The sequence below is a fragment of the Mobula hypostoma genome, chromosome 9, assembly GCF_963921235.1.
Source record: "Mobula hypostoma chromosome 9, sMobHyp1.1, whole genome shotgun sequence".
Taxonomy (NCBI): domain Eukaryota; kingdom Metazoa; phylum Chordata; class Chondrichthyes; order Myliobatiformes; family Myliobatidae; genus Mobula; species Mobula hypostoma.
Window position 1 is genome coordinate 20719916 of NC_086105.1, and position 27366 is coordinate 20747281.

The 27366-nt window shown below is 40.2% G+C and overlaps 1 protein-coding gene across 14 annotated transcripts in view; it reads right to left on the reverse strand.

The window, feature by feature from the left end:
• The window catches only part of LOC134351553 (suppressor of tumorigenicity 7 protein homolog), a 209031-nt gene that overhangs the window by 18649 nt on the left and 163016 nt on the right, over nucleotides 1-27366 (reverse strand). For 12 of the 14 annotated variants that reach the window (XM_063057840.1, XM_063057837.1, XM_063057841.1 and 9 more), the window contains 8 exons: nucleotides 22968-23127; nucleotides 16965-17019; nucleotides 15924-16039; nucleotides 12073-12148; nucleotides 11748-11825; nucleotides 6740-6894; nucleotides 4453-4550; nucleotides 3658-3772 (listed from right to left, as the gene is read on the reverse strand). In XM_063057840.1, coding sequence (XP_062913910.1) covers nucleotides 3658-3772; nucleotides 4453-4550; nucleotides 6740-6894; nucleotides 11748-11825; nucleotides 12073-12148; nucleotides 15924-16039; nucleotides 16965-17019; nucleotides 22968-23127 — 853 coding nt within the window. The remainder of the gene's footprint in view (nucleotides 1-3657; nucleotides 3773-4452; nucleotides 4551-6739; nucleotides 6895-11747; nucleotides 11826-12072; nucleotides 12149-15923; nucleotides 16040-16964; nucleotides 17020-22967; nucleotides 23128-27366) is intronic. The other 2 variants (XM_063057839.1, XM_063057842.1) reach the window with 1 other exon arrangement.

Consider the following 27366-nt stretch of genomic DNA (forward strand, 5'->3'; position numbering starts at 1 on the left):
CGAGTCGTCAGCAAGTTCATAGATGGTGTTTGGGATGACCTAGCTGCACAGTCACGGGTGTAGAGAGTAGATCAATATGCAAAGCACGCAACCTTGAGGTGCAGTGGTGTCGATTGTCGGTGAGGAGGATCCACACTGACTGTGGTCTCCCAGTGAAGAATTCAAGAATCCAGTTGCAGAGGGAGGTACACAGTGAAAGTGATAGTGCTAATGCTCACACACAAAAGCAAAGCACCAAATATTTTAAATCCTTTATTTTGTTATTTTCCCCCTCTACTCTGTACCTCTGAGTACATGCCATCAACATTGCTATAGGCCAGGGGTTTCTAACCCTTTTTTATGCCATGGACCATTACCATTAACCAGGGGGTCTGTAAACCCAAGTACAGAGCCCCTGCTATAGGCAATGAATTTCAATCACTGAGAACATTGGGGACAAGTCCAAATTCATCCTTCAAACTAATAACCTGGCGATCTTTTCTCTTCCCTGATTCAAGGGTACTAGAAGCAATTGCAATACTTCACTTGAGTATCTTTCGTGGCGTGACTAGCAAAGACTTCCATGGTCATGGTTGTTTACTACTTTAGTTTGCTGAATTAAAATGTGTAGCAAATGTACAGTCAGAAAAACAGCTCTCTTGATTGAATACTAAAGGGAAGCTACCTTGTCGTAAAACCAAATGAGCTAAAGATTAATGTCACCTTGACAACAAACAGACATTAACATGACAGAAACTAACAGGCCTGCAAACTGGCACTAGTTGGCAACATTACAAAGAATAATACCAAAATGTCACGCAAATAAATGCAGATACAGAGGTTCCAAAATACAAGTGAAATAACATTGTCCTTTTCCATGCATTGGGTCATTCCTACAAACAACTATTTGGAAAATCCTTTTCCAATGTAGATTGAACTTCAGAAATTGGATTCATGATGTCACTAATTAAGCCATGCTCCCATGAATACACAGCAACAGCAAATATCAAGATTGTTGCTTAGCAATGCACATAGCTACACAGATATCAACAATATCTTTGAAGAAGGCGAATGCAATGTTGGCATTCATTTCTAGAGGAATAGAGTATAGGAGCAGGGATGTGATGTTGATGCTCTATAAGGCGCTGGTGAGACCTCACTTGGAATACTGTGGGCAGTTTTGGTCTCCTTATTTAAGAGATGATGTGCTGACGTTAGAGAGGGTACAGAAAAGATTCACTAGAATGATTCCGGGAATGAGAGGGTTAACATATGAGGAACGTTTGTCTGCTCTTGGACTGTATTCCTTGGAGTTTAGAAGAATGAGAGGAGACCTCATAGAAACATATGGAATGTTAAAAGGCATGGACAGAGTGGATGTGGCAAAGTTGTTTCCCATGATGGGGGAGTCTAGTACGAGAGGGCATGACTTAAGGATTGAAGGGCGCCCTTTCAGAACAGAAATGTGAAAACATTTTTTTAGTCAGAGGGTGGTGAATCTATGGAATTTGTTGCCACGGGCAGCAGTGGAGGTCAAGTTATTAGGCGTATTTAAGGCAGAGATTGATAGGTATCTGAGTAGCCAGGGCATCAAAGGTTATGGTGAGAAGGTGGGGGAGTGGGACTAAATAGGAGAATGGATCAGCTCATGATAAAATGGCGGAACAGACTCGATGGGCCGAATGGCCTACTTCTGCTCCTTTGTCTTATGGTCTATGGTCTAATATCATCTTTGGGGGGAATTTAACATCAGAATATTTGAGCCCAGAACTATCAAATCTTGCTTATTGTTTCAAACCAGTATTCTTCAAGTAGGTTCTGCACTGAAAGAGAATTGATATCTAAAACATATAAGGGCAGATGAAATCACTTCTCAAATTATACCAGGAACAAAAATTACAAATTAATTGTATCTCCAAGATTTCACAAAAAGTCATCAGACTGATACTGATACAAGTATACTGCACAGATACTGATGAAGGGTCTCGGCCCGAAACGTCGACTGTGCTTCTTCCTGTGGATGCTGTCTGGCCTGCTGCGTCCCACCAGCATTTTGTGTGTGTTGCTTGAATTTCCAGCATCTGCAGATTTCCTCGTGTCCACAGATACTTACTGACTTTGGTTCTAGCAGTTTCAATTTTTATCAAAAATTTGAAGCAATTTCCTTCAGAACAAGTCAATTCTAACACAGATTGTGAAGTCTAGGCTGTTACAATAAGATTAACTGTACTTATCTTCCAGCCCTATTGACTCAAGTCTCTTTGCTTTCCAATTCCCCATCTCTCCCATATGTAGTGCTGACAAGCAGGCATTTCTTAACTATTTTTAGTTGGTCTGAGGAGAATCAGTATATTGGTTTGACAGAAATCCAGATAAGCACATTATTTCATACAACAGTCAAGAAGCAGAGTTACTTACATTAGTGTAGGACAGGAACAACAAAAGCCAGGATTGGATAAGGATGACAAGTTTTCTTCTTCAAATAATGTTAGTAAACCATTTGGGCACTTAAAACATTCCAACGAGCTCACTATCATATTTACTGATAACAGCTATTTTACTTCTAAACTATAACATTTGAATCTTTCTATCAGAATTACTAATTTAGGACTTTTAATGACTTGTCCAACAAAATAACTGCAAAATGCTTGTGATACTTTCTACCTGGTCACTGATGATCTTTTCATTGTCAACACAAAGTTAATATTATTAGAAACAACTTCAGGCACATCTGCTGAGCTAAACTGGAAAAATCACCACACAATTTTGTGCTAAGGCATTCAGCCTAAAAGATTCCATATTCAATACCTTCAACCTCAGTAAGAATTATCGCTCTACCATTTGCCTCAACAATCCTAGGTTAGAGAGAGAAAAACATTGAATGGATTAATGAATTGTCTGCTAACCAGGAAGGACTAGATAGATAGAATTGTCTGCAATCCGTAATGGACTAGGTAGAATTGTCTGCTATCCAGAATGGGATGCTGGAAACCTTACACTTGGAAAGGTTAGATGAAGCCATGTATGTTTATACCATTGTCCCTTCAATTGCTTGCAATATCAGAATCTGGTTACCCTTTTAAAGTGAGGGCATGTGGTTATGCTAATGAAGAGCAGCCAGATTCAGTGGAGCAATACCTTTAGCAAGAGTCTACAACTGAAGAGAGCAGGGGAGGAAATAGTGGAAAAGAGAAATCCTCTGCAAATATATGTGCACAGAACAGCAGCTTCAATCCATTTGGGACGAGAGGGGCGTATTCTGTACTTATTGGATCACGGTAGTGTAGTGTTTAGCACAACGCTTTACAGTACAGGTGATCCAGGTTCAATTCCGACTGCTGCCTATAGGAAGTTTGCATGTTATCTCCGTGACCGCGAGGGTTTCCTCCAGGTGCTTCCGGTTCCCTACCACAGTCCAAAGACGTACCAGTTGGTAGGTTAATAGGTCATTGTAAATTGTCCAGTGACTAGGCTAGGATTAAATCAGGTAATCACTGGGCAGCGTGGCTCGAAGGTCCAGAAGGACCTATTCCATGCTGTATCTCAATCAATCAATCATTAAAAATTATTATGAAGTGCTTTAGAATGATTTGCTGACACAATACAAAAGAAAATTATTATAAAAGAAGAACCACAAAACATCTTTTCAACTTTATTCCAGGTTGTCCAAGGACTCACCATCATATTTAGCTAATACTGCTTGCACGTCAGCGTAGGCTTGTAACTCTAAAAGTGCCTCCAGTAAATTTTCATGAATATTAAACATGCTGAGGAGAGGGAATTCCTTCATCAGCTGCAAAGTAACCAAACTCAGAGTTACATAGCGGAAGAGGAAATAATATACAGTTTAAAAAAGGAAATTGTAAACTAAGTTGGCATATTTTGAGTTATGGGTTTTCGACAGTTCAGAATGTTCTCCACTTGTATTAAAGGTTGTAGTAAACTTTGGTTGGAGTTTGTATACTGTGCTGATTCGGCAGTGTATCAATGTACTATAACAGACATAGAGTAAGTTATTCTGTTAGCTAGTTTTTCAAAAACTCTGAATTTAAACTTAATGGCTGTGAATAACATATTTATTTCTTTGGAACACTTGCCGACTGTCCACTATATTGTCAGGGTCTAAAATTGTTAATGATTATCATTTACAAACCTTTAGTTATTGAACAGAAAAACACAATCATTGTGCACTAAAACACAATTCTTCTTACAATTAGAAACCAATAAGTTGTCTGCAATTGCTCAGACCGATCATGAAGGTGAACACCAAGTGTCGGTATGCATTGAAGTTGTTTTCTTTCATGATATTTCAATTGCATGGATGCCAGAATCTACATTAGCCGTATATAGGTGGTAGAATCAGTCATCAGGTTTTCACATTGCACTAACTTTCAGATTTTTAAACATTTTAGTACTATACGCAGGTGCAACAAGCCTTGCTGGTTTATGCTGTTAATTTCCATTTCTACTCACATCTCGCATCATTTTTACAGCTTCTCTTGTCCTTCCCAGTTTTCTCGAACACATCGCCAATCTTCTTTTAATATAAACTAACACGTTTGTGTCTCGCCCTGAAAGACAAGCATCACGTATGCAAATGCATATTTCTGTTCGAGAAGACAGCCATTAAATGAAGAACAATCTCTCACACCTAATTACTCAATAACTTAATCACAATAATAGATTAGAAAGATCTAAATAGAAACATAAATAAAAATGTCATCGTGATCAGAATATATTTCACCACTCAGGTTAATCATGGCTGGCTGCTTTTTCTCAAGATGAAGATGAGTAAGCTGAACGTATTTTAACATAGCAATAACAAGATTGTGATCAGATACATCTGCCATTACCACAACTCTCCACCTTATAATCTCATCATCGTTTCTTTGATTCAGGCTGGTTTAACTACTTTCTCACCTGCCTATCACTTCCCCCGGGTCCCCTCCTCCTTCCCTTTCTCCCGTGGTCCACTCTCCTCTCCTATCAGATTCCTTCTTCTCCAGCCCTTTACCTTTTCCACCTATCACCTTCCAGCCAGCTTCCTTCCCCTCCATCTACCTTTTTATTCTGACGTCTTCCATTTTCCTTTTCGGTCTTGAGGAAGGGTCTCAGCCCAAAACGCTGACTATCTATTCACTTCCATAGATGCTGCCTGACCTGCTGAGTTCCTCCTGCATTTTGTGTGTGTGGGGCTTTGCCTTAACTGCCTGTTTTTCCCAGGTTGATCTAAGCTCCACACCATAACAAAGCTTCAAACAGTTATTCCTTGGACTCCTATACAACCTATGCTTCATTTGGTTGTCTGGAACAGAACAAGAGGAAGGGGTTGCTACCTTCCCTTTCCCTCTTAAGTACTAAATTACCAAATTAGTTTGTTGTTGCCACATGTACCTAGGTATAGTGAAAAAGTTGTCTCGCATACTGTCCATATAGATTAACTTATTATAACAATACACTGAAGTAGTACCAGGTAAAGCAATAGCAGAACACAGAATAAAGTGTTAAAAGACAGAGAAAGGGCAGTGCAGGTCAACAGTAAAGTGCAAGGCTATAACCAGGTAGATAGCAAAGTCAAGAATCCACCTCATCGTACTAGGAAACCATTCAATTGTCTTACAACTGCAGGATAGAAGTTGTCCTTGAAGGTGGTGGTTGGTGTGCTTTCAAAGTTTTGTATCTCCTCCCTGACGGGAGGAGGAGAGGAGAGAATGTCTGGGGTGGGAGGGGTCTTTGATCATGCAGGCAGCTCTAAAAAGATAGAATTTTTAGTTTTCTAGTGCCAAGGCTTCTAAATAACATATTCTTATGGGATGCTGAGCAAATATGTTATGAAAGAGTGAAAAATAAATGCACAGCATGCTGAGGAGGGAAATGAAACAGGACATCATTCCAATAAGCAAGTTATAGTCAGTCTTGTAAATGGCAATAAAAAATTCTGCATCTTCACATAGATTCAATCTATAACATTCTAATGGTCTTAACAGTAAAATTATTTAACTATGTTATTCATTTAATTTTCAACAGACTATTGTAAACACAGTGGTTGTTTTATTATTCCATATAACATTTTCTGCTTCACCTTTTTTTGAAGAGATAATCAATTGCTTCCTAAGTAAAGATTAAATGAATGTAGCAAATTTAGGACGGGATATTAATACTCATACCAGTCAGCCTTGAGATTCAAGATGTTAAAAGATACTATGAATGTGAAAATTCTGAGGTTAATTTAAACCTTGTTTGGTGTTCAGGACACTTTGAACATCAATGTCTCAGCCTGTGCCTCACTAATACTCCCATCACCTTGGAAGTAACTCGCTAACAGGAAAAATCCTTCACACTATTCCCAGAGAGATTTGTGTCATCTATCTCTATCTCCCTACATTTTCTGAACTTGAGGGCGACACTGGATTCTCAACAAATGTATTTAAATAAGCAGTTTCTTCTCAGTGAGAGGTCTCCAATTTCTAGCCCTTTGTTTTGAGGTTCAATTGTGCAATTGTTCTTAGCACCTTGGCTACATCCTGCCGGCACTTACATCTCTGTCATAAATATTGTGGACACAAGGTCTGCTCCATAATCACCAGCAACAGTCCCCACTACTGTGATTCTTACATTTCCTATTTTGTCTAATCCACATTATGACCTTCTGTACTCTCTAGCCAAAAGCTCCAAGAAATGAAGAGACCTTGAGAGAACCAAAATTGAAATAATTTGTTGACAATCAAAGGCAGGCAGTTTTAGTCTGCATGGTACTTACTGTGTTGTGCTTCATACTGCGCTCCGTGATGCTGCAGTTGTTGACTGCGTCTGTAACAGACCTCTCCTGCCTTTAGTGCTTGCTTAAAGAGTCTTTCTGCTTCCACAATGGTAGTAGCTTCTTCTTCAGCCAAAAGAATGTATGCAGTCGCACATCTGTGAAAAGATTCATGCCTTATTACACTTAGACCCTTCTGAAATTGCTTCACTGATAATGTTATAAAATAGCATTTGTTTTTATAAACTGATTTGTTTTCAGGATTTGGCTGTCAGAGGAAAAGTCAAGATCTATAGGTCATGTGTCACTGAAACCTTCATTCACTCTACCAAAAGTGCACTGACTGCACAGTTACTCACCTAGGTTACATGGACGGCTCCTCTCACATCTGAGACCTCCGGCATTAAACCTATAACCTCCACCATCAATAGGTGAAGAGCAGCAGATACACAGGATACAACCACCAGCAGACTTCCCTCCACAAACCTGACCTGGAAATGTAATATCATCTTCACTGGGACCAAATCTGGGTATTCCCTCCCCAAAAGAGCCTTGAGGGCACCTTCACCAGAAGGACTGCATCAATTCAAGGTGGAGGAATGCCACTGCATTCTCAGAATTAGTAGGGATAGACAATAGATGCAGTCCCAATGAGCAGCATTCACATTCTGCAAAATGCATTTTTGAAAAAATATCCTTCAATAGTGTGGTTGGCTAGGCCATTAGTTACTGCCTGTTACACCACTGGCATTTAGGGCAGCAATGAATGCCCTTAGGATTCTTCATTGCTGTTTCTATAACATTTTTTTTTGACCAGTGAGCCCTGAGCTGCGACCCCGAACCTGGAGGACAGGTGAACCACTCTTAGTCTAGCCTCTACCCTTTGCCCTGTTGGACATGGGTGACCCTACCAAGTGTCAAAGCACAAGACCCTGACTCCAGCCAACGCAGCTCTCCAGGCCATCAAAGCACCCAAGCCTCCAAACCCTACGACAAGGTGGCTAGGCCATTCCAGAGGGTCAATCGGAGATACGGAGGCAGACGTAGATCGTACTAGGAAAATAAGAACAGATTTCCTTCCTTAAAGGACTTCATTAGCTTAAAGGTCTTTGGCCTTGGTCAACAAATGTAAGGTTGATTCTGCACTCTCAGCAGTGGTCTCACATAGAACAGTACAGCAAAGGAATTGACTCTTTGGCCCACAGTGTCTATACTGAACACAATACAAAATTAAACTAATTCTCTTCTACATGCACATGCCTCCATTCCCTGCACATTCATGTGACTATTTAAAATCCTCTTTAACCTCACTACCCCCAGCAGTCTATTCCAGGCATCTGGCACCCTCCATGTAAAAAAAACCTACCCAACACACATCAAAGTTGCTGGTGAACGCAGCAGGCCAGGCAGCATCTCTAGGAAGAGGTACAGTCGACGTTTCAGGCCGAGACCCTTCGTCAGGACTAACTGAAGGAAGAGTTAGTAAGAGATTTGAAAGTGGGAGGGGGAGGGGGAGATCCAGAATGATAGGAGAAGACAGGAGGGGGAGGGATGGAGCCAAGAGCTGGACAGGTGATTGGCAAAGGGGATACGAGAGGATCATGGGACAGGAGGTCCCCCTCCTGTCTTCTCCTATCATTTTGGATCTCCCCCTCCCCCTCCAACTTTCAAATCCCTTACTCACTCTTCCTTCAGTTAGTCCTGACGAAGGGTCTCGGCCTGAAACGTCGACTGCACCTCTTCCTAGAGATGCTGCCTGGCCTGCTGCGTTCACCAGCAACTTTTACGTGTGTTGCTTGAATTTCCAGCATCTGCAGAATTCCTGTTGTTTGCCTACCCAACACATCTCCTTTAAACTTTTTCCTTCTCACTTTAAATACATGTCCAAGTATGCACATGCACTGAACCCCATTAACAGATACATTATTCAGGATCAGTGATGTTCTGCTTGAAAGACTAAATTCATTCTAAAAAGATGATAACATAATTTGCCTAGTATTTCAAACTGCAGAAATTATGCAAATGACATATACGCACCATTACTGCTTTCAGTAGCTGAACTTCCTTTCAGCTACATAAAGGTCAAAATAAATCAGGTTTAGATTCCAGCCTATGCCAAGTTCTAAAGTTAGATATACACTTAGCGCCTCTAGGATGTTGAAGAAGGAAGATATATCTCTCATTCCAAATGGGCAGCGAGAACAACTGCCTCATGGCTCCAAAGAGTCCATGGGTTCAATCCTGACCTTCAACACAGTCCGTGTGAAGTTTTCATGTTCTTCCCATAACAATGTTGATTTGCACCAGTTACCCAAAGTCATGCATGTTGGTAGGTTAACGGGTCACTGTAAATTTGTTCTATTATGTCGGTGTGCTGTAAAATCTGACAGAAGTTGATGGGAAGCAACGCACAGAAAATGCTGGAGGAATGCAGCAGGTCAGGCAGCATCTATGGAAAAGGGTAGACAATTGACCTTTTGGGCTGAGACCCTTCATTGTTGCTTTGGATTTCCAGCATCTGCAGATTTTCCTGTGTTTAAGAATTGATGGGAGTATAATTTAAGTAACATGGAATTATTGTACTACTGGTATAAATAGATAATTAATGCTTGTGGACTCAGTGGCCAAAGGGCTTGTTTCTGTGCTATGTCACTCTATGATTGATTAACCCATCCCATGGGTGGAACATACAATCTGTATAATAATCAGGCAGCAACTGATGAGCGTACTGAATTGCCCCTTATGGTAGTCTTGCTATCTCTGTGCGCAAGGTAACCACACATAACATTCTAAAAGCTGTGCCAGCATTCATGGAACTGCATACCAAGCAAGAACTGGTGGCAAGAGGCGGAAAATTAAGACTCATGAGAAAATGAACCTCAGGATTGTATATGGTGACATATATATATACTTTGATAATAACATTTACTTTGAACTTTGAAGACACCCATAACATTAACAAATCACTTATTTTGTATTGAGATTTCAAATGACTGCAAATGTCTTTACTTATTACTGATCTGATGTAAAATTGCCTCAATATGGTGACTTGGACCCTGAGAAAAACTGACTGCAGTTGTGTTAGCATAAAAGACAGATTTCAGAAGCTAAACTTAGACTGACATCCCAACCATTTCATTCTAGACATTTTGCATACTAACAATCTGAGCTTATATATCAGTATTTGTAATTAGATTTAAAACGAGTCATCAGAATTACGAGACAATTCTTCCTAAATAGTTTTATAATTTACTAGGACGTGGACTCAGGGGAAATGTTGCCTCTACAGGTCTCCTTTTGTGTTCCGCAGATCAACCAACGATCCTAACCAACAAAAAATTGTGATTTCTCACGAAGTATTAGATAAATCTGAACAAAATACTATTGTATACTGAACAAATCTGCTTTAGGTTGAGCCCTTGGCATGTTCTGCTGATATCAAAGGATTGTAGCATAAGAAATATTGTACATGATTAAGAGAAATGGCAGCAAGTGATTCAAGTGAAGTGCTCTCAATGAAAACTAAACCCCAAGGATGACAATAACATTTCTTTATTATTTTTTTTTAGGATGTATACAAGACTTCTAAACCCAATCTTGGTTGCTCTGAGAAGATTGTGGTGGGCACTTCAAAAAGCACAGTGTTATGTGGTTGGCCTCATATGCAAAACAGGTTGACCAGAGATTACAAGTTTCTTCCTTGTGGGACATAAGTGAACTCACACGATTTTGACACCTTTTCATAGCCACTAGCTTGGTTCCAGTCCACAAAATCATCAGACTATAATGAATTCATCAGACTATATTGAATTCACTTCGCACATCCCACTGTGGGATTTGAACGCACGATTCAGAGTTATTAATCGAGCCTATATCCATTCGGCCACAGGACACCCATTCTCCACTATACTATTTAATTACCCAAAGCCACTCTTTACAATTTCTTCTGCATTTTATTGTATTTTGAATATTCATGACACACTTATTAAATGAATACATTGTGTGCAAATGTTGCTGGGCCATAATTAAAGATAATGATAATGCCAGTTAAGATTTTTAGCATTAAGTGGCCAATTTTATTTTCTGTAATATATGTAAAGCACTCAATATTCACCAGTGTTTGCAAAATTACACAACCAGAAACAACTACATTACACTGAAAGTAAATTTATTAGGTTTAAGTTTTCTAAATGCCTGTTGGTTAGCAATATGACTATAAATTATGAGCGCCAGGTCAAATAGCATAAGAGACTCCAACAATCTTATTTGATTTCTTTATTATCAGACAGAGATTCTATACTGCAGGGGCTCCCAACCTGAGGTTCACAGATCCCTTGCTTAATGGTAGTGGTCCATGGTGTAAAAAAGGTTGGCAACCCCTGCTGTACAGGTTCACTCTTTAAAAAATGGCTGTTTTGAAAGAAGGTGATCTATTGAATTAATTGGAACATCTAACCTGGAATGAAACAATTCATAGGATGCTAGTAGTTCTAATAATTCTCACTATGAAAAGTCGAAGTGGAATTATATTCAGAAGCAGTACAATGTCTTTGCCAATTAACATTTAATGATTATGAGAACAATTAATGAAACAGTGGACATTAGAATATTAATTCCTGTTAAGTGTGCAGACTGGGAGATGTAGGTGCCATGCTAAACAATCTGTAGCTTACTGTTAGTTCTTAATGTTGATGAGCGGCTAATAACCAAACACTGAAACTTTTTGGTTACTGCAATGATGTGAGAAGCCTCTTGCGTAATGGGGCTCAGCAACTGAATTAAATGTGAATGTCAGATTGTACAATTCTCAGACCCAGCTGCTGTGATGTCAAGGCAATTCAAAGGAATGGACAATAATGGGCAACCCTGGAGTGATTATGAGGCAGTATTTTCTTTGAGTAGTTCAGATAATGTCACAAATCACATGAGCACAGCTCGAGCAGATCAGAACTGTCATCCTACGTTTGAAGTAGCCTCAAAAACACTCCCAGGTAACTCTTTAGGAACATACATTGTGAACTTTATTCCATTTTGGGTCCTTCTTTTTGCTTGCAGCGGCTGTAGCAGTGGACGCCAATGGTAAAATATCCTGGGTGGAAAGTGGACAGTGGTCTGGTCAGAATTCAGTGGAATTTAAAGAAAAAGGTACAAAATGTTGATCAGAGTACATTAGCATTAAAATAAGATTAGACCCCTTACTTCAAGTGTTAGATATATTGCTACCAAAAAAAAAGGTTGCCTACAAACAGCCAGGCAATGTTCAGTGTAAACATCAAATTCACTGGAAAAGTTAATCAGAACTTCTGGTTATAAAAAGGGGCAAAAACATCACTCACTCATTTAATTCTAAGGCTTCATGTGCTGCAGAGATTCTTGCTTGTGGGTTCCTCTCTCTCCAAGCTTTTTGCATTACTGTTCAAACAAAATAAAAGCCATTATTTAAAACAAGATGGAACATGCAGCTAGAATTTGAAAGTTCACCTAACCTTTTCCAAGACATTAATCGACAAACAATTTCAAATCGAGGTGCAGTCAGTGTTGCAATAACCTTTCTTCACTCTGTCACAAGATTTCACTTTGGCAGCATTCTTCTGATCAAAAATGTGAGTGATTATGGAGACTGTACTGAAACTCCTAACAATTGCCCACAAAAATGAAAATACATAAATCAAAAAAATTGACTTCACTGAGTTAACCTTGCAGCTCTCACCAGATTGCTTCATGGTAAAAATAACACTCTTGTAGGAGAGCAACTTCGAAGCTCAGTTAAAACACTTTCAAAGACTTTATGAGCACAATTCCACTGCTCACAACTGTATTCCTCATTCTACTGTATTCAACTGCGTTTGTGACTCCTCAAAATACAAACTGAGGCAGATGATACCAGTTTGCACCATCTAAACTTAGAGGCAATTTTTCATGCTCCTTAGATCAAAATCCTACGATTCCTGACCCACCAGTAACGCATGTACTTTCACAACAGACTCCAGAGGTTCGAGATGATGCTTACTACCATCTTCACGTGATTAATTATGGCCTTGACAATAAAAGCCATATCCCACTTAAAAAACAAACAGTTCATGCCTGTGGACCACATTCAGCTTTGAGTGGATAAGCAATGAGCAACATCAAGGCCACAAAAGATGTCTTCTCCAGCAAAAGAGAATCCAAATCTGACAGCTTACCAATATATTCAATGGCATTACCACCACTGACATGACCTCCCTACTATCAAGTTACATTTTGCAATAACATCTGTTGCACAATAGTCATTACTTTGCAAGTTAGTGGAGGCTGTGATTTTAGTGCTGATGGCTTATCTTCTGACTTCTGTATCCTCTGCGAGTACATGGCTCCTCTGTAGAGAGAGTTAAGTGCACCAAGTTCCTGGGAGTTAACATCATGGATGACCTCACTTGGTCCCTTAATATCACCTTCCTGAACAAGAAGGCACAGCAGCGCCTCCACTTCCTAAGAAGATTGAGGCAAGCAAGGCCCCTCCAAACCACCCCCCCCCATCTTAACTGTGTTTTACAGGAGCAGGAGAGGGTCCTGATAAGTTGGATCTCCATCTGGTTGTGCAGCAGGCCAGAAGTTCCTACAGAGAACTGTGAGAACAGCTGAGAGGATCATAGGAGTCTCCCTACCATCCAGCAGGGACATTTATCAGGAGCGCTGCATAAGCAAGGCCCTTATTATTATTAAGGATCCCACCCCGACTCCCATCCATCCAGCATCCTTTTTGACTTTCTACCATCAGGCAGGAGACTACGATGCATAAAAACAAGAATGGTCAGAATGGCAAACGGTTTCTTCCTCCCAGACCATTCGGTATCTGTCATCTGTAGATTCTATCCTTACCTTCATAAGTTATCATGTGTTACTTATGTTATGTACTTTACACCCAGGTTTGGAGAAACATCTTGTTTCTGTATACATTACATGGTTATATATGTTATATACATGCATACAGTTCAATGCAATAAACTTGACTTGACTTCCCAAAGATTATCCACTAGCTACATGTTAAAGCCATTAAGTAAGATGGAATATTGTCCATTTCTTCGAGGGTTCAGTTTAAACAAAATGTCTTAACCTCATTCAAGACAAAGCAACTTGATTAACACCTTAAACACTTGTTAAAACATCAGCCAGAAACATGTAGCAACTACATTACACAGAGCAGGGGGTTCCCAACCTGGACCTCACGGTTAATGGTAGTGGTCCATAGCACATAAAAGGTTGGGAATTCCTGATCTAGATACTATTGCTGGTATTTGACTTGACTTGGTATTTGTTCATTACTTCGCCAGTCCACAGACTAGAAACCACATCACCCAAAGGAACAAAAGGAATGAAATGCATTAAAGCAATAGTGTCCCCAAGTAACACAGCACCTTGATTTGGACTTGCTATCATCAGGATTAGAGTTGTTATCACTAACTTTTATGACACAAAACTTGTAGAGTGCAATGAAGTTCATGTCAGACACAGTGACATGACAGCAGTACAGTGTGAAGACATGCAATTATTATAAATTACAAAAATACATAAATAATGCAAAAATAGAAATAATGAGGCCGTGTTCATGGACTGTTCAGAAACCTGATGGTGAAGGGGAAGAAGTGGTTTCTGAATCATTATGTGCGGGTCTTCAGGCTCCTGTACCTCCAACTCTGACAGTAGTAACAAGAAGGGGGCATGTCCCAGATACTAAGGGTCCTTAGCGATGGATGCCACCTTCTTGACACACTACCTCTTGAAGACTTCTTTGATACTGGGGAGAGTTACTGCAGGGAAATCTCTATCTAGCAGCATGAGCCGGAAGCTCAAGAAGAAAGGCCACCACCAATTAAGAATTGTGAACAATGTTGGCCTTGACGGTGACAGCCACTTCCTAAGAAGCAATGGAAAATAAACTAACGATCATGGGAATTCTGGTGTGTCCTTACCAACAATTACAAGAAACCTATAATGAATTCGCAATTATTTATCTAATAATGCAGAGAGATGTTGCAAACTGCAGAATACAACAGGAGGTTTACAAAGGAATACAGAAATCAGCAATCCCTCTCTGAAGCTTCAAATCGGTGCTCACTCACCACTTGGCAATCTTTCCACTTTGAGCCTCTTTCATATTTCACAAACAGTTTAATTTAATTACAAGTAGTATTAAAAATATCATAACCAGACATCTGTGTTAGAAGGAAGCTACATTCTATTTGTACAATTTGTATTATTGTACAATCCAGTTTTTCAAATTTGATGGCAATTTGCCATTTTATTTTTTGATTTTGTAGAATCAGAAACAGTTTTTTATTTGTTTCACTGTATGAAAGAATGTTTTTTTAAAGCTGAAAGATACATTAATTTAACAGCGTTATCTGCCAGATTACAAGCATCACAGTGAGACTTGAAATATCTGTGCAGCTGGCAGAAATGCATCACCTGATTTTCATGAATTTATGTTTAAGTTTTCAGCTGTATTCAGGACAACGGAACACTTCAATAAATATTGGTTCAGACAAATCTCATAGCAACACAAGATTGCCTTCTATTATAGGAAAGCACTGTGAATTTCTTATGTTTTTAAAAGAAAAGATTTGCAGAATATAATTTAGGTGCATATATTGCAGTATAAATTTATTTCCTAGAAGGTATTAGGGAGTAGATGGTGGAAGAGAAAATATTTATATGCCTGACTGGTTGGTGTAGGGATATAATGCGATCCTAGAAAAGGAGCTGCAACCTTTAATTTTGAATGACTGTCCATCTGATTTTTAAAGCAACCAGATTTTCTAAGAAACCTGATTAAGACTTAACCAAGCCTCAATCGATGATTATTCCATAATGCACGTCAGCTGAAAGAAATAACGGCTGCCCTCTACACTGGTCTTCTCCAGGAGAAAAGGAGTCATGATTATCTAGCGAAAGTGTCCCATTATCTGATGGGAGGAGGACACGTCCAACAATGACAGCCAGAGGGAGGTGGGGACTATTTGTTGCTCCAACCGCCCACTCACTCTTTCAGAAAGCAATTAGCCATCCTGGATCACCCCACTTCACACTCAATCAGATGGGCACACAGTGCCTTCTCCTGGATTTTGAATTACACGTTTAAAAAGGCTTACAGTAAGGATGCAATATTCACAAACATCTGAGTTTTCGATCTTACAATCCTTCTTACTAGCATCGGCAGGCCGTAAGTGATCAGTCTCACATGTGAAGAAGGTCTGGTGATCTTGTGCAGAAAGATTCATGTCATAGTAAGTCAGTGGTTCTCTTCCTGTTACCCACGTATACCTTTGAAAGAACACAAAGGAACAATGACAAAACTTACCACCAACAAGTGGCAGGAATAGTTGAATACCAACTATTTTCAAATAAAAGCTCTTGTCCTAAAAATTACTCTCCCTTCTTTTGGAGAATTAAAGCCTAATATTGTTTAATGCTGCACTAGCAATGAGAAAGAAATACTTCTTACATCATTGTTGTAGCTAGTACCCCTCTCCTAGAATGATTTTGCAGGTGCAAATGGAAATAAAAGAGCTCAGGGAAATACAGAATTATAGCTGACACTTTGTGACAGAGAGCGTTTGGTAAACACACTCTGGACCCACGCGCATTTACACACACACAAACGTTGCCTTGTCATTCTGCAGTTATTGTGCTCACAGTTTGCACTTTAGTGTTTTCCCCAGTATATCTGAATAACGGGTCCTAAAGGATTCGCTTTATGGGACCTTTCCTGCATTATATGGTGGAATGTTCCATTTCTTTAGTAAAGGGGATGGGTACATGTGTGTATGTTGTTTGTATACGGTATTTAAGGTAGATACTTCTGTTATTTTGTAATATGATTGAAACTATATTGTGGGGTGTCTCATATTCTAATTCATGTGTAGTCTTATGTAAACTTTATTAGTAATTAAAGATGGCATGTCCTAGTGCTGGTTTAAAGGAACTCATCACTCTCATGGAAGAGAGAGATCGAGCTACCAAGAGTTCATACTGGACAAATATAGTATGGAGCTATTTACTCTGTTTTCTGGTATATATCTTTTTGTAAATATTGGCAGTTTTCTTTTTGCTATTTTTGTAACTTGATTTTTGGCACACTAAAGTGCTACGCAACTCCGGGTTTGGTCATAATCCACAATCCAACACACGTGTAACACTGCATTTTATATCATACATGAAGACAATAATTATACAGTTAAATACTCACCGATTATATTCAGCTCCTCTAAATAAATTTAGTGGATTTCGCCACACCTTGCATTCTGTCAGATAAACATAAACCAAACAAGTTTATTATACACTGCTATGTGATAAATACATATTATTGTTCTGCATAAAATTTAATTTAATGGCACGAAACTCACTTAGGATTTCTTAACAGTAATTGGAGGGAAGATATATCAGAAAAGAACCAAAACTGGGGACTGGAGAGAAAACGTTAATCCTATTTTTTGCACACCTTCTCCCTCAGACCTTGTACTTCGTGATTTCTTTCCTTCTGGATTATGATTTTTAAGCTTGCCCATAATTATCTGTTGGAACTTAAAAACAAAATTTTGAAATTGCTCTTGACCTAGGAATGGTCCATAATGGTTACTTTGGAAAACAAAATAATATGCAATGATGATTTGCTAAAAATATATACTTTACCATGTGCAAATAATTACAAAATATCAATTAGAATCATAGAATTAGCAATGAGCAGATGAACTTGGATGTAATAAACTGAAGGTGCTTGGTAACTTGTGAAGCAGTGGGTCAGCTTTCGGAGGACTGAAAGGATTATCGCGGTCTACCAGCGTTACTGGGTTCCCAACTGGATATAGAGAAACGTGAAACAGACAGCTACTTTTAACCAGGGATTTGGGGAAGAAAGTTCTAGCTTTGTTTTGTTTTCATTATTCATAATGTCTCCATCATCTTCTGTTACGAACTCTAGGGAAGGATTAGTGAATCAGAGCTTATTGTATCTTTTTTAAAAGAATATGTACTATCCTTCACTGGTATATCAAAGCTTCGCAGAAAGAAAAAATAATTAGTTGTTAAAAAAATTATTTGCAAGGGGTGTGGATTTTCAAATCACTCATTTAGTTTTGAGATTTTCTTTGGAGGAAGACAACTATGAAGCACTGAATTTAAAACAAGAGATGAAACTAACAGAAACACAATTAAGTGAGGTGCAGCTCTCCGTATCTAATCACACACTGAGCTCAACCATACATATACATCTGTGGACTGGCAAAGGGGCAGCAGCTTGGCTAGTCACTTCAAAATAACTGGAGCCAATTCAGAGAGACTCTGCCAAGGTTGGAAACTGTCAGGGAAAAAAGTGAAGCATGGGTTTGTGTTTACAGGTTACTTTAATCCTTTGTATTCTGAACTGCTAATCTCAATCTGTTTGAGAACACTATCGTCAAAGAACCCATATGTTAGAAATTGAAGGGGGGAAAATAAGATTTAAGGTTATCCTTAATATTAACCAACTCACCCCAACATGCTCTTTCTGAGACTGGAGTACAGGGCACTATAGCTAGCTTAGGGCTATTAACTGTAGAGCTTTTAAATATTTTAAAAAAGAAATCTACAACTTATTTCCAATAAATGTTATACTTTTAAATTAGTGTCAATAAGATGTACAATAAAAACTATTTTTATAGCTTAGTCTCTATTTGTTTGCATGAATAGAAGCCATTATTTGAACTATTGAGGACCATTATTCAGAAGTTTCCACCTAAATGTTCGTCATTATCTTCGTCATGTGTGTGTCGTGTGACATAGGTGATCATGGTCTTTGACCGTGAGTGTTCTTGGTATTTATTTTATATATAGAAGAGGTTTGCCTTCTTCTGGGCAGTATCTTTCCAAGGCGGGTGACCCCAGTCATTATCAATACTCTTCAGAGATTGTCTGCCTGGCGTCAGTGGTCACATAACCAGGACTTGTGATATGCACCAGCTGCTCACACGACCGTCCACCACCTGCTCCTGTGGCTTCATGTGGCCCTAATTGGGGGTGGGGGGCGGGGGGGGGGTGCTAAGCAGGTGCTACACCTTGCCCAAGGATGACCGACAGGCTAGCAGAGGGAAGGAGTGCCTTACACCTTGTTTGGTAACGACATATTTCTCCAGCCCACCAGCCTCGCCCAGGTGTTACTTCAGGTAAAATGATTAACAACCAATCATGTATACAGTAAATACTAGATAAGGTATGGGCTAGGTCAAAGCCCATATGTGCAAAAGAGGCAACAAATTTTTCAAATTTCAATGATTGATAGCTTGTTTTCCCATGATATTTGATTGTAATTCAGGTATTTCTCACCATTCTTAGTTTAGTTCCAACAGAATCTTTCTCTGTGGCTGAACTCCACGCATTGAAAGGATTCCTGCCTTCTAATGTACAATATAACCTGAAGTTTAAATTAATTTCTCCAAGTGCCTCTCACATTATCAGGCAGTATGAAATCAAGCCAAGATGATGGGATTAAACTTGTGAACTGATTTTATCACTTATTTCTGAAGAACTGCAACATAAGCAACAACCTCCCATATTTTAATACTTCTGTGCAATTGCTCTGCAAAATAAATCTGATTCCCAATTTTAGCTGTGCAATGCATCTGCTTTTGGAATAGATGGGGAGCACTCTAGATGTGTGGTTTCTGATACATTGCTTCCCGTTCTAGATGTGCATAATGTTGCAGGTTTTGTGCAAGAGGGCCTTGTTCTGCCTGTAAAAACTACTGTCATAGACTATTTTATTGTAACTTTTTATTTTAAAGTACGTCATTTTACACTGAGCATCTTGGAGGTGTATTTTCTTGGCAAACCTTCCAACTGTCTACAACTTCAGTGAATCTGTGGAATTCGTTACCACAGGCAGCTGTGGGGGTCAAGTCATTAGGTATATTTAAGGCAGAGGTTAATAGATTCTTGATTAGTCAGGGCATGAAGGGATACGGGGAGAAGGCAGGAGATTGGGGCTGAGAGGGGAAATGGATCAGCCATGATAAAATGGTGGAGCAGATTCGATGGGCCAAATGGCCTAATTCTGCTCTTATATCTTATGGTCTAAAAGAAGATTGGAGAGATTTAGGCACAGATTTATGATACACATTAGAATCCCAATGGATTTAGGGGAGTCCAATTATTATTTGTAGGAATGGATTAGTATGCCTTATTTACAGTACGGCACGTTCATGCTGGAAGAGGGAAGCAGCACACTCCACTCTCTGACCAATGACACTAATCACACTCACTAACCAAAGCCCTAGTTGCTGGTTTGATCAATGCAGTTCCAATAAGTATTGTATGCATTTCACTCTGTACAATAGCTCTGTGGCCAATCATGAATGGGGATAGGAGAATACTGACAGGAGTCAGTCTTAGGAATTAGTGTTCACTCATTTCCACCGACCGCCTCATGGAAAAGAGTGCGACGAGGAGCAGTAGCAAGATGAAAAGATCATTCCGCCTGGAAATTTGGAGGAAGTGTTATAAATGTCGATGGATTTATTGCCTCTTTCTGTGCTCCACTGCCCTCATTTATCCAAGGAAATTGGCTTTTTACAATCTCCTAATCACTAGTTTTATCATGAACTCAAACTGAAGCTCTTCAGGTGATGAAGGAAAGGAAAATCCTTAAAAACACGACTGAAAAGCTCACATTGTAGTAAGTATTTGCACATGTACAGTGCTTCAGGGTACACGGATCGTTGATACATTAGAAGTAGATTTACAACTAGTCTCTTCATTATCAGGAACTTCCCAGTTGATTTACTATTTAAAACCAACACTCAAGGCAATTACACAATCATGGATAATCTTCGCCTAAATCACTTAAGCATTATAAATTGTTTCCAGGTTCCTTCCTACACTCCAGACGCATGCAAATCAAGATTTAAATAATTGAAGTGGATTGAACCATCGCTGCTAGTTTTAGCAGAAGGTACCTCAGGCAAAGTTCCTAAAAGCACCAATTGCAACCAATCTATTCAGAGTACTGTAATGATCAAATCACTGCTGAACAAATTCGCAGTGTAACAGTACGCTTGGCATTCATATTGCAAGGGCTGCTTTATATTGCAACTTACAATGAGAAAGAAGGACCCAGAAGCAAGTCATTAGCGTGTTGCTTATCAGATACAATACGTCTAATAAGAGTGTATTAGCAACAAGAATTTGCTGTGGCTAAATAAAATCCATAACTCTCTCGACACTGAGTGAAAGTCTGCTGGTTCTCGCGTTGGGGGGAACTCGAATAAGCGAGGCTGCAGATTGTAACATCGAAACAGCCTTCTGTGACAGGAGCGCTCTCTCCCTCTCCTTCGCCAGTGAGAGAGATAGAGGCTGTCTGAGATGCTGAAACGCTGGGATGGACAGTAGCTTTTCACAGACTCTACATCATGGTCTCTGGGGACATGGTTATCGTTTGCACAGCGGATGGGGGGAGGGGTTAATGCTTTTGCTGGAGCAAGTGGGGGCAAGGGGGTAGGGTTGATGTTTTTGCTGCTCCTTGTGCATGGGAGAGGGAGGGGGCTTTGTGTTTCTAACATATTCTGTCATTCATTCTTTGGGTTTTTCTTCCTCTCTGTTTTGTGATTGTCTGCAAAGAGTAAGGGTTTTAGGTTATATAATGTACACATTCTCTGATATTAAATCGAACCATTGATATTTGACCTGTTCATTAGACTACATTAGCCTGAGAATGATAGCAATGTTTATTCATAAAGTAAGTTCAGCCTGCCAAGTAAACAGCTTATCAGTCACATCATTAGCATTGACAGGATATCCACATTACATTTCTCTTTCACAGTTGCTCTGTGACAAAATAAGCATTTTATATTTTTTTCTGAAGTAGTTTGTTAGTGAATTTCTGTTGCTTTAATCTCTAAATGGAGAAAAGTATAAACTCATATAGTGTCAGTTGCCAAATATGCTAAACAGATTGAGGGATGAGTTAAGATAGCCCCTGAAACAGGATTGCATTGTGCAATGGATCCACCATCTCAATGTAGGCAGCATGCCTTCTTCAAACTGCTTGCTGAGTTGCATAAAGCCAACACTGATTACTGTTATTAGCCTTAATAAGCATTGAGAAAGTCCAGTGAAACTAAAGCTTCCCCTGTATTTAAAGTCACCGTGGATCTCTAAAAGCACCTGAGCAATCTTGAACACAACGTGCAGGACATTGGACATCCCAACAAACCATCCTCTAACAGATTGCTTCAGGCCAGGGGTCCCCAACCTTTTTTGCACCACGGACCGGTTTAATATTGACAATATTCTTGCGGACCGGCCGACGGGGGGGGGGGGGGGGGGGGTTTGTCCAAGTAGGGTGAACCTCACCTCAATATGTCTTCTATAGTTAGGGTTGCTAACTTTCTCACTCCCGAATAAGGGACAGAAGTATCAGTCAAATCCCGGGACACTTTACCCCAGGAAAGACTACCATGACCATGAAGCCTTGCGCGGACACCTGTGTGCGCATGCGCGTACGTGCCGATATTTTCCCACAAATCGGTTTTGGCTTAATCTTCCCGACTATACTGTATATACATAATTTCTTCTTTATATAGGCTGTGTATTTATCAAATAATTCCTGCTTTTACTATATGTTAGTGTTATTTTAGGTTTTATGTGTTATTTGGTATGATTTGGTAGGTTATTTTTTGGGTCTGGGAATGCTCAAAAATTTTTCCCATATAAATTAATGATAACTGCTTCTTCGCTTTACGCCATTTTGGCACGAAAGGTTTCATAGGAACGCTCTATTTTAGCAGGGGAAATATGGGACAAGGGCGGTCCCGCATGGGACAAACCAATTAAGCCCGATATATGGGATGTCCCAGCAAATACAGGACAGTTGGCAACCCTATGTTCAAGTTCAACAGTGCATGACAGGGAATGAGGAAAGGCGCAGCTGACTCATATCGTTTCCTCGCGGACCGGTAGCACATGCTTTGCGGCCTGGTGGTTGGGGACCGCTGCTTTAGGCAACCTCAAGGAAAGGCAACGGGGTTGGGGGGGAGGGGTTGCCATAAAGCAAGAAGCAAGATATTCTCTCAATGAAACATTTACTCTCTAATAACTTTGCCAGAGTCCTCAATTATTGTCCCTCAGCCAGCAAGCCTTGACTCCTGGGACTTGGTGGGAAAGCTCATAGTCAAAAGGCTCATAGGATTATTAAATGTCCATTTTGGCTGCTGTCTGTTACCTGATACGCTCTGTCTGTTCGAATCAGTATCTCCATTATTTGAGGTGGAGTTGCTGGGCGTGGTGTTGTCCACTCCACCAAGCAATGGCCGGAGGTGGCTGACTGACACTTGCTCAATAAATGACGTGCCATACTTTCGAAAATACCACCATTCAAATATCTGTGAAACCAAAAAAAAAATGCATTGATTGCACCTGAAAATCTGATATAGCTTTGAAGTTGTGATCATAGTTGATGCCTCACCTTAAAATTCATACAAATATTAAATTCAAAGCAACAGTTCTTTTAATAGTACTTAAAATATTAAAATGAAAGGGGTTCCTTCCTCCTGGTGGCTGTGAATGAGGACTATCTTGTGGATAATTGGTTAAGAGGAAAGGAGTTCAGTGTTTCTGGATCTTATCCTATGACTTGATGAATAGATTTAATATTTTTATCAAGTTCAAGACAATTACACATAGTTTCGACACAGACAGAAAGGCATTCAATTCAAAAACACGAGGAAGTCTGCAGACGCTGGAAATCCAAAGCAACACACACCAAGTGCTGGAGGAACTCAGCAGGTCAGGCAGCATCTATGGAAAGGAATAGATAGTCGATGTTTCGGGCCGAGACCTTTCTTCAGTTCAATATGCCCATATTATTAATTACACCACAGGTATTCTCCCACGTTTCTTCATCGATCGCCATTAACGCATCCGTCTGTCCACTTCTACATTTTTATAGTCAGACTACCTCAACGCATACTTGTGCGATTTGCCTCAACCACTCCTTGCAGTGGTAAGTTACACATTTTAGATATTGATGTCTGCCTGTTCTTGATTTGAACTATTGTCTCTATACCTCCTCAGTCAAAGTCATTCATAACCATAGGGACTTCTATCAGACCAGACCTTCATTGTTTAGAAAGTGAGTGTCACTGACACGACCAATACGTGTTGCCCATCCGCAATACAATTGCGAAGGCATTGCCCTTCTTCACCTGCTGAAGTTCGTATGGTGCAGGTCATCCACAGTCCTATTAAGTGAGTGTAGATCCAGGATTTAGACCCAGCAAAGATGAAGAAACAATGGTAATATTTCCAGCTGAAGACAGCATACAGCTCATTGGTGAGCATGTAGGTGGTGGTATTTCTATGAGTCTGATAGCTTTCCTCTTTTGCTGGTAAAGATCAGCAGTATGGGAGGTGCTGTTGCAATAGTTAAGCTCAGATACCTTGTGCATTTTGCAGATGGTACACCAGTTGTGCAGGGAATGTACGTTTTGAGTGATAGATGGGATGCCAATTGCAGGTTGCTTTGTCCTGGATAGCGTCAGACTTTTTCCAGAGTTGTTGAGGCTTTGCTCATCCAGGATGGTGGAGAGAATTCATCATAGACTTAAGACCATCAGATATAGGAGCAGAATTAGGCCATTTGGCTCATCGAGTCTGCTTTGTCATTTCATCGTGGCTGATCCATTTTCTCTCTCAGCCCTAACGTCCTGCCTTCTTCCCGTATCCCTTCATGCCCTGACCAATCAAGAATCTATCAACCTCTGCCTTAAATGTACCCAATGATATGGCCTCCATAGCCACCTGTGGCAATGAATTCCACAGATTTACCACTCTCTCACTAAAAAAAAAATTCCTCTTCATCTTTGTTCTAGAAGGATGCCCTTCTATTATGAGGCTGTCCCTCTGGTCTTCCTGCAGAGGAATTTGCTGTGGGAGGGGAAAGATCCAGTTGTCCTGGTCCTTGTGGGTTCCAATGACATAGGTAGAACAAGGAAATAGGTTCTGTTGCGGGAATCTGAGCAACTAGGGACTAAGTTAAGAAAGCAGAACCAAAAAGGTAGTAATCTCTGGAAAGCACGAAACAGTGAAGAAAATTCAAGTGCAAAAGAGTAAAAGATTACAAGATTTTAAAAGCACAATGAGTGTAAGGGAACTTTATTTGAATGCCCATAGTATTCGAAACAAGGTCAGTGAACTTGTGGCACAAATCAGTACAAAGAGGTATGATTTAGAGGCTATTAGAGACGTGGCTGCAGGATGGAGAGGATTGGGAATTAAATATCCAAGGATATCAGGTAATATGGAAGGACAGGCAAAAAAGTAACTATGAGATCAGGGCGATAATGAGAGACGATATCAGATCTAAGGAGTAGAATAATGAATCCATCTGGGTAGAGATTAGGAATAGTAAGGGGAAAAAAATCACTGGTGAGAGTTGTCTATCGACTACTGAATAATAACATTACAGTGGCACAGGCAATAAACAGAGAAATATCCAAGGCATGTAAGAATGGAACAGCAGTTATCGTGTGGGGACTTTAACTTGCACATAGATTGGATGAATCAAATTGGTTGAAGCAGTTTTGAGGAGGACTTCATAGAATGCATCCGTGATGGCTTTCTTGAACAGCATGTTACTGAACCTACAAGGGAAGGTGCTATCTTAGACCTGGTCCTGTGCAATGAGACAGGTAAAATTAATGATCTTGTGGTTAGGGATTCTCTTAGAAAGAGTGATCATGGTATGATTGGATTTCTCCTACAAATGGAGGGTGCAATCGTTCGATCTAAAACCAGTGCATTGTGCCTAAACAACGGAAACTACAATGGGATGAGGGAGGATTTGGCTAGTGTAGACTGGGAACAAAGGCTATAAGATGGGAGAGTTGAAGAACAGCAGAAGACTTTCAGGGAGATTCTTCACGATGCTCAACAAAAGTATATTCCAGTTAAAAGCAAGGACAGTAAAGATGACAGTAAGAATAACTTAGGAAATAAAAGAAGGCATCAAACTAAAAGCACATGCATTCAAAGTCGCCAAGAATAGTGGGAAACTGGAAGATTGGGAAAACTTTAAAAAGCAACGAAGTACCACTAAGCGAGCAATAAAGAAAAGGAAGCTAGACTATGAAAATAAACTCACACAAAATATGGTATATTTGGATTTTCAAAAGGCTTTTGACAAGGTCCCACACAGGAGATTAGTGTGCAAACTTAAAGCACACGGTATTGGGGGTAAGGTATTGGTGTGGGTGGAGAATTGGTTAGCAGACAGGAAGCAAAGAGTGGGAATAAACGGGACCTTTTCAGAATGGCAGGCGGTGACTAGTGGGGTACCGCAAGGCTCAGTGCTGGGACCCCAGTTGTTTACAATATATATTAATGACTTGGATGAGGGAATTAAATGCAGCATCTCCAAGTTTGCGGATGACACGAAGCTGGGTGGCAGTGTCAGCAGTGAGGAGGATGCTAAGAGGATGCAGGGTGACTTGGATAGGTTGGGTGAGTGGGCAAACTCATGGCAGATGCAATTTAATGTGGATAAATGTGAAGTTATCCACTTTGGTGGCAAAAATAGGAAAACAGATTATTATCTGAATGGTGGCCGATTAGGAAAAGGGGAGGTGCAACGAGACCTGGGTGTCATTATACACCAGTCATTGAAAGTGGGCATGCAGGTACAGCAGGCGGTGAAAAAGGCGAACGGTATGCTGGCATTTATAGCGAGAGGATTCGAGTACAGGAGCAGGGAGGTACTACTGCAGTTGTTCAAGGCCTTGGTGAGACCACACCTGGAGTATTGTGTGCAGTTTTGGTCCCCTAATCTGAGGAAAGACATCTTTGCCATAGAGGGAGTACAAAGAAGGTTCACCAGATTGATTCCTGGGATGGCAGGTCTTTCATATGAAGAAAGACTGGATGAACTGGGCTTGTACTCGTTGGAATTTAGAAGATTGAGGGGGGATCTGATTGAAACATATAAGATCCTAAAGGGATTGGACAGGCTAGATGCGGGAAGATTGTTCCCGATGTTGGGGAGGTCCAGAACGAGGGGTCACAGTTTGAGGATAGAGGGGAAGCCTTTTAGGACCGAGATTAGGAAAAACTTCTTCACACAGAGAGTGGTGAATCTGTGGAATTCTCTGCCACAGCAAACTGTTGAGGCCAGTTCATTAGCTATGTTTAAAAGGAAGTTAGATATGGCCCTTGTGGCTACAGGGGTCAGGGGGTATGGAGGGAAGGCTGGGTTCTGAGTTGGATGATCAGCCATGATCATAATAAATGGCGGTGCAGGCTCGAAGGGCCGAATGGCCTACTCCTGCACCTATTTTCTATGTTTCTATGTTTCTAAAATATAAAAGTGGATTGTACAAGTTTTTATAATTATATAAAGCCAAAAAGGATAGCTAAAGTGAATGTAAGTCCCTTGGAAGACAAGAAGGGGAAATTGATATTGGATAATGAGGAAATGGCCGATGCTTTGAATGACCATTGTGTGTAGGTCTTCACAGTGGAGGACATGTCTAACATGCCAAAGAGAGATGCTATGGATGCGATGGGAGGTGAGAAACTCGACACTATAGCTATCACTAAAGAGGTAGTGCTGAGCAAGCTTGTGGGCC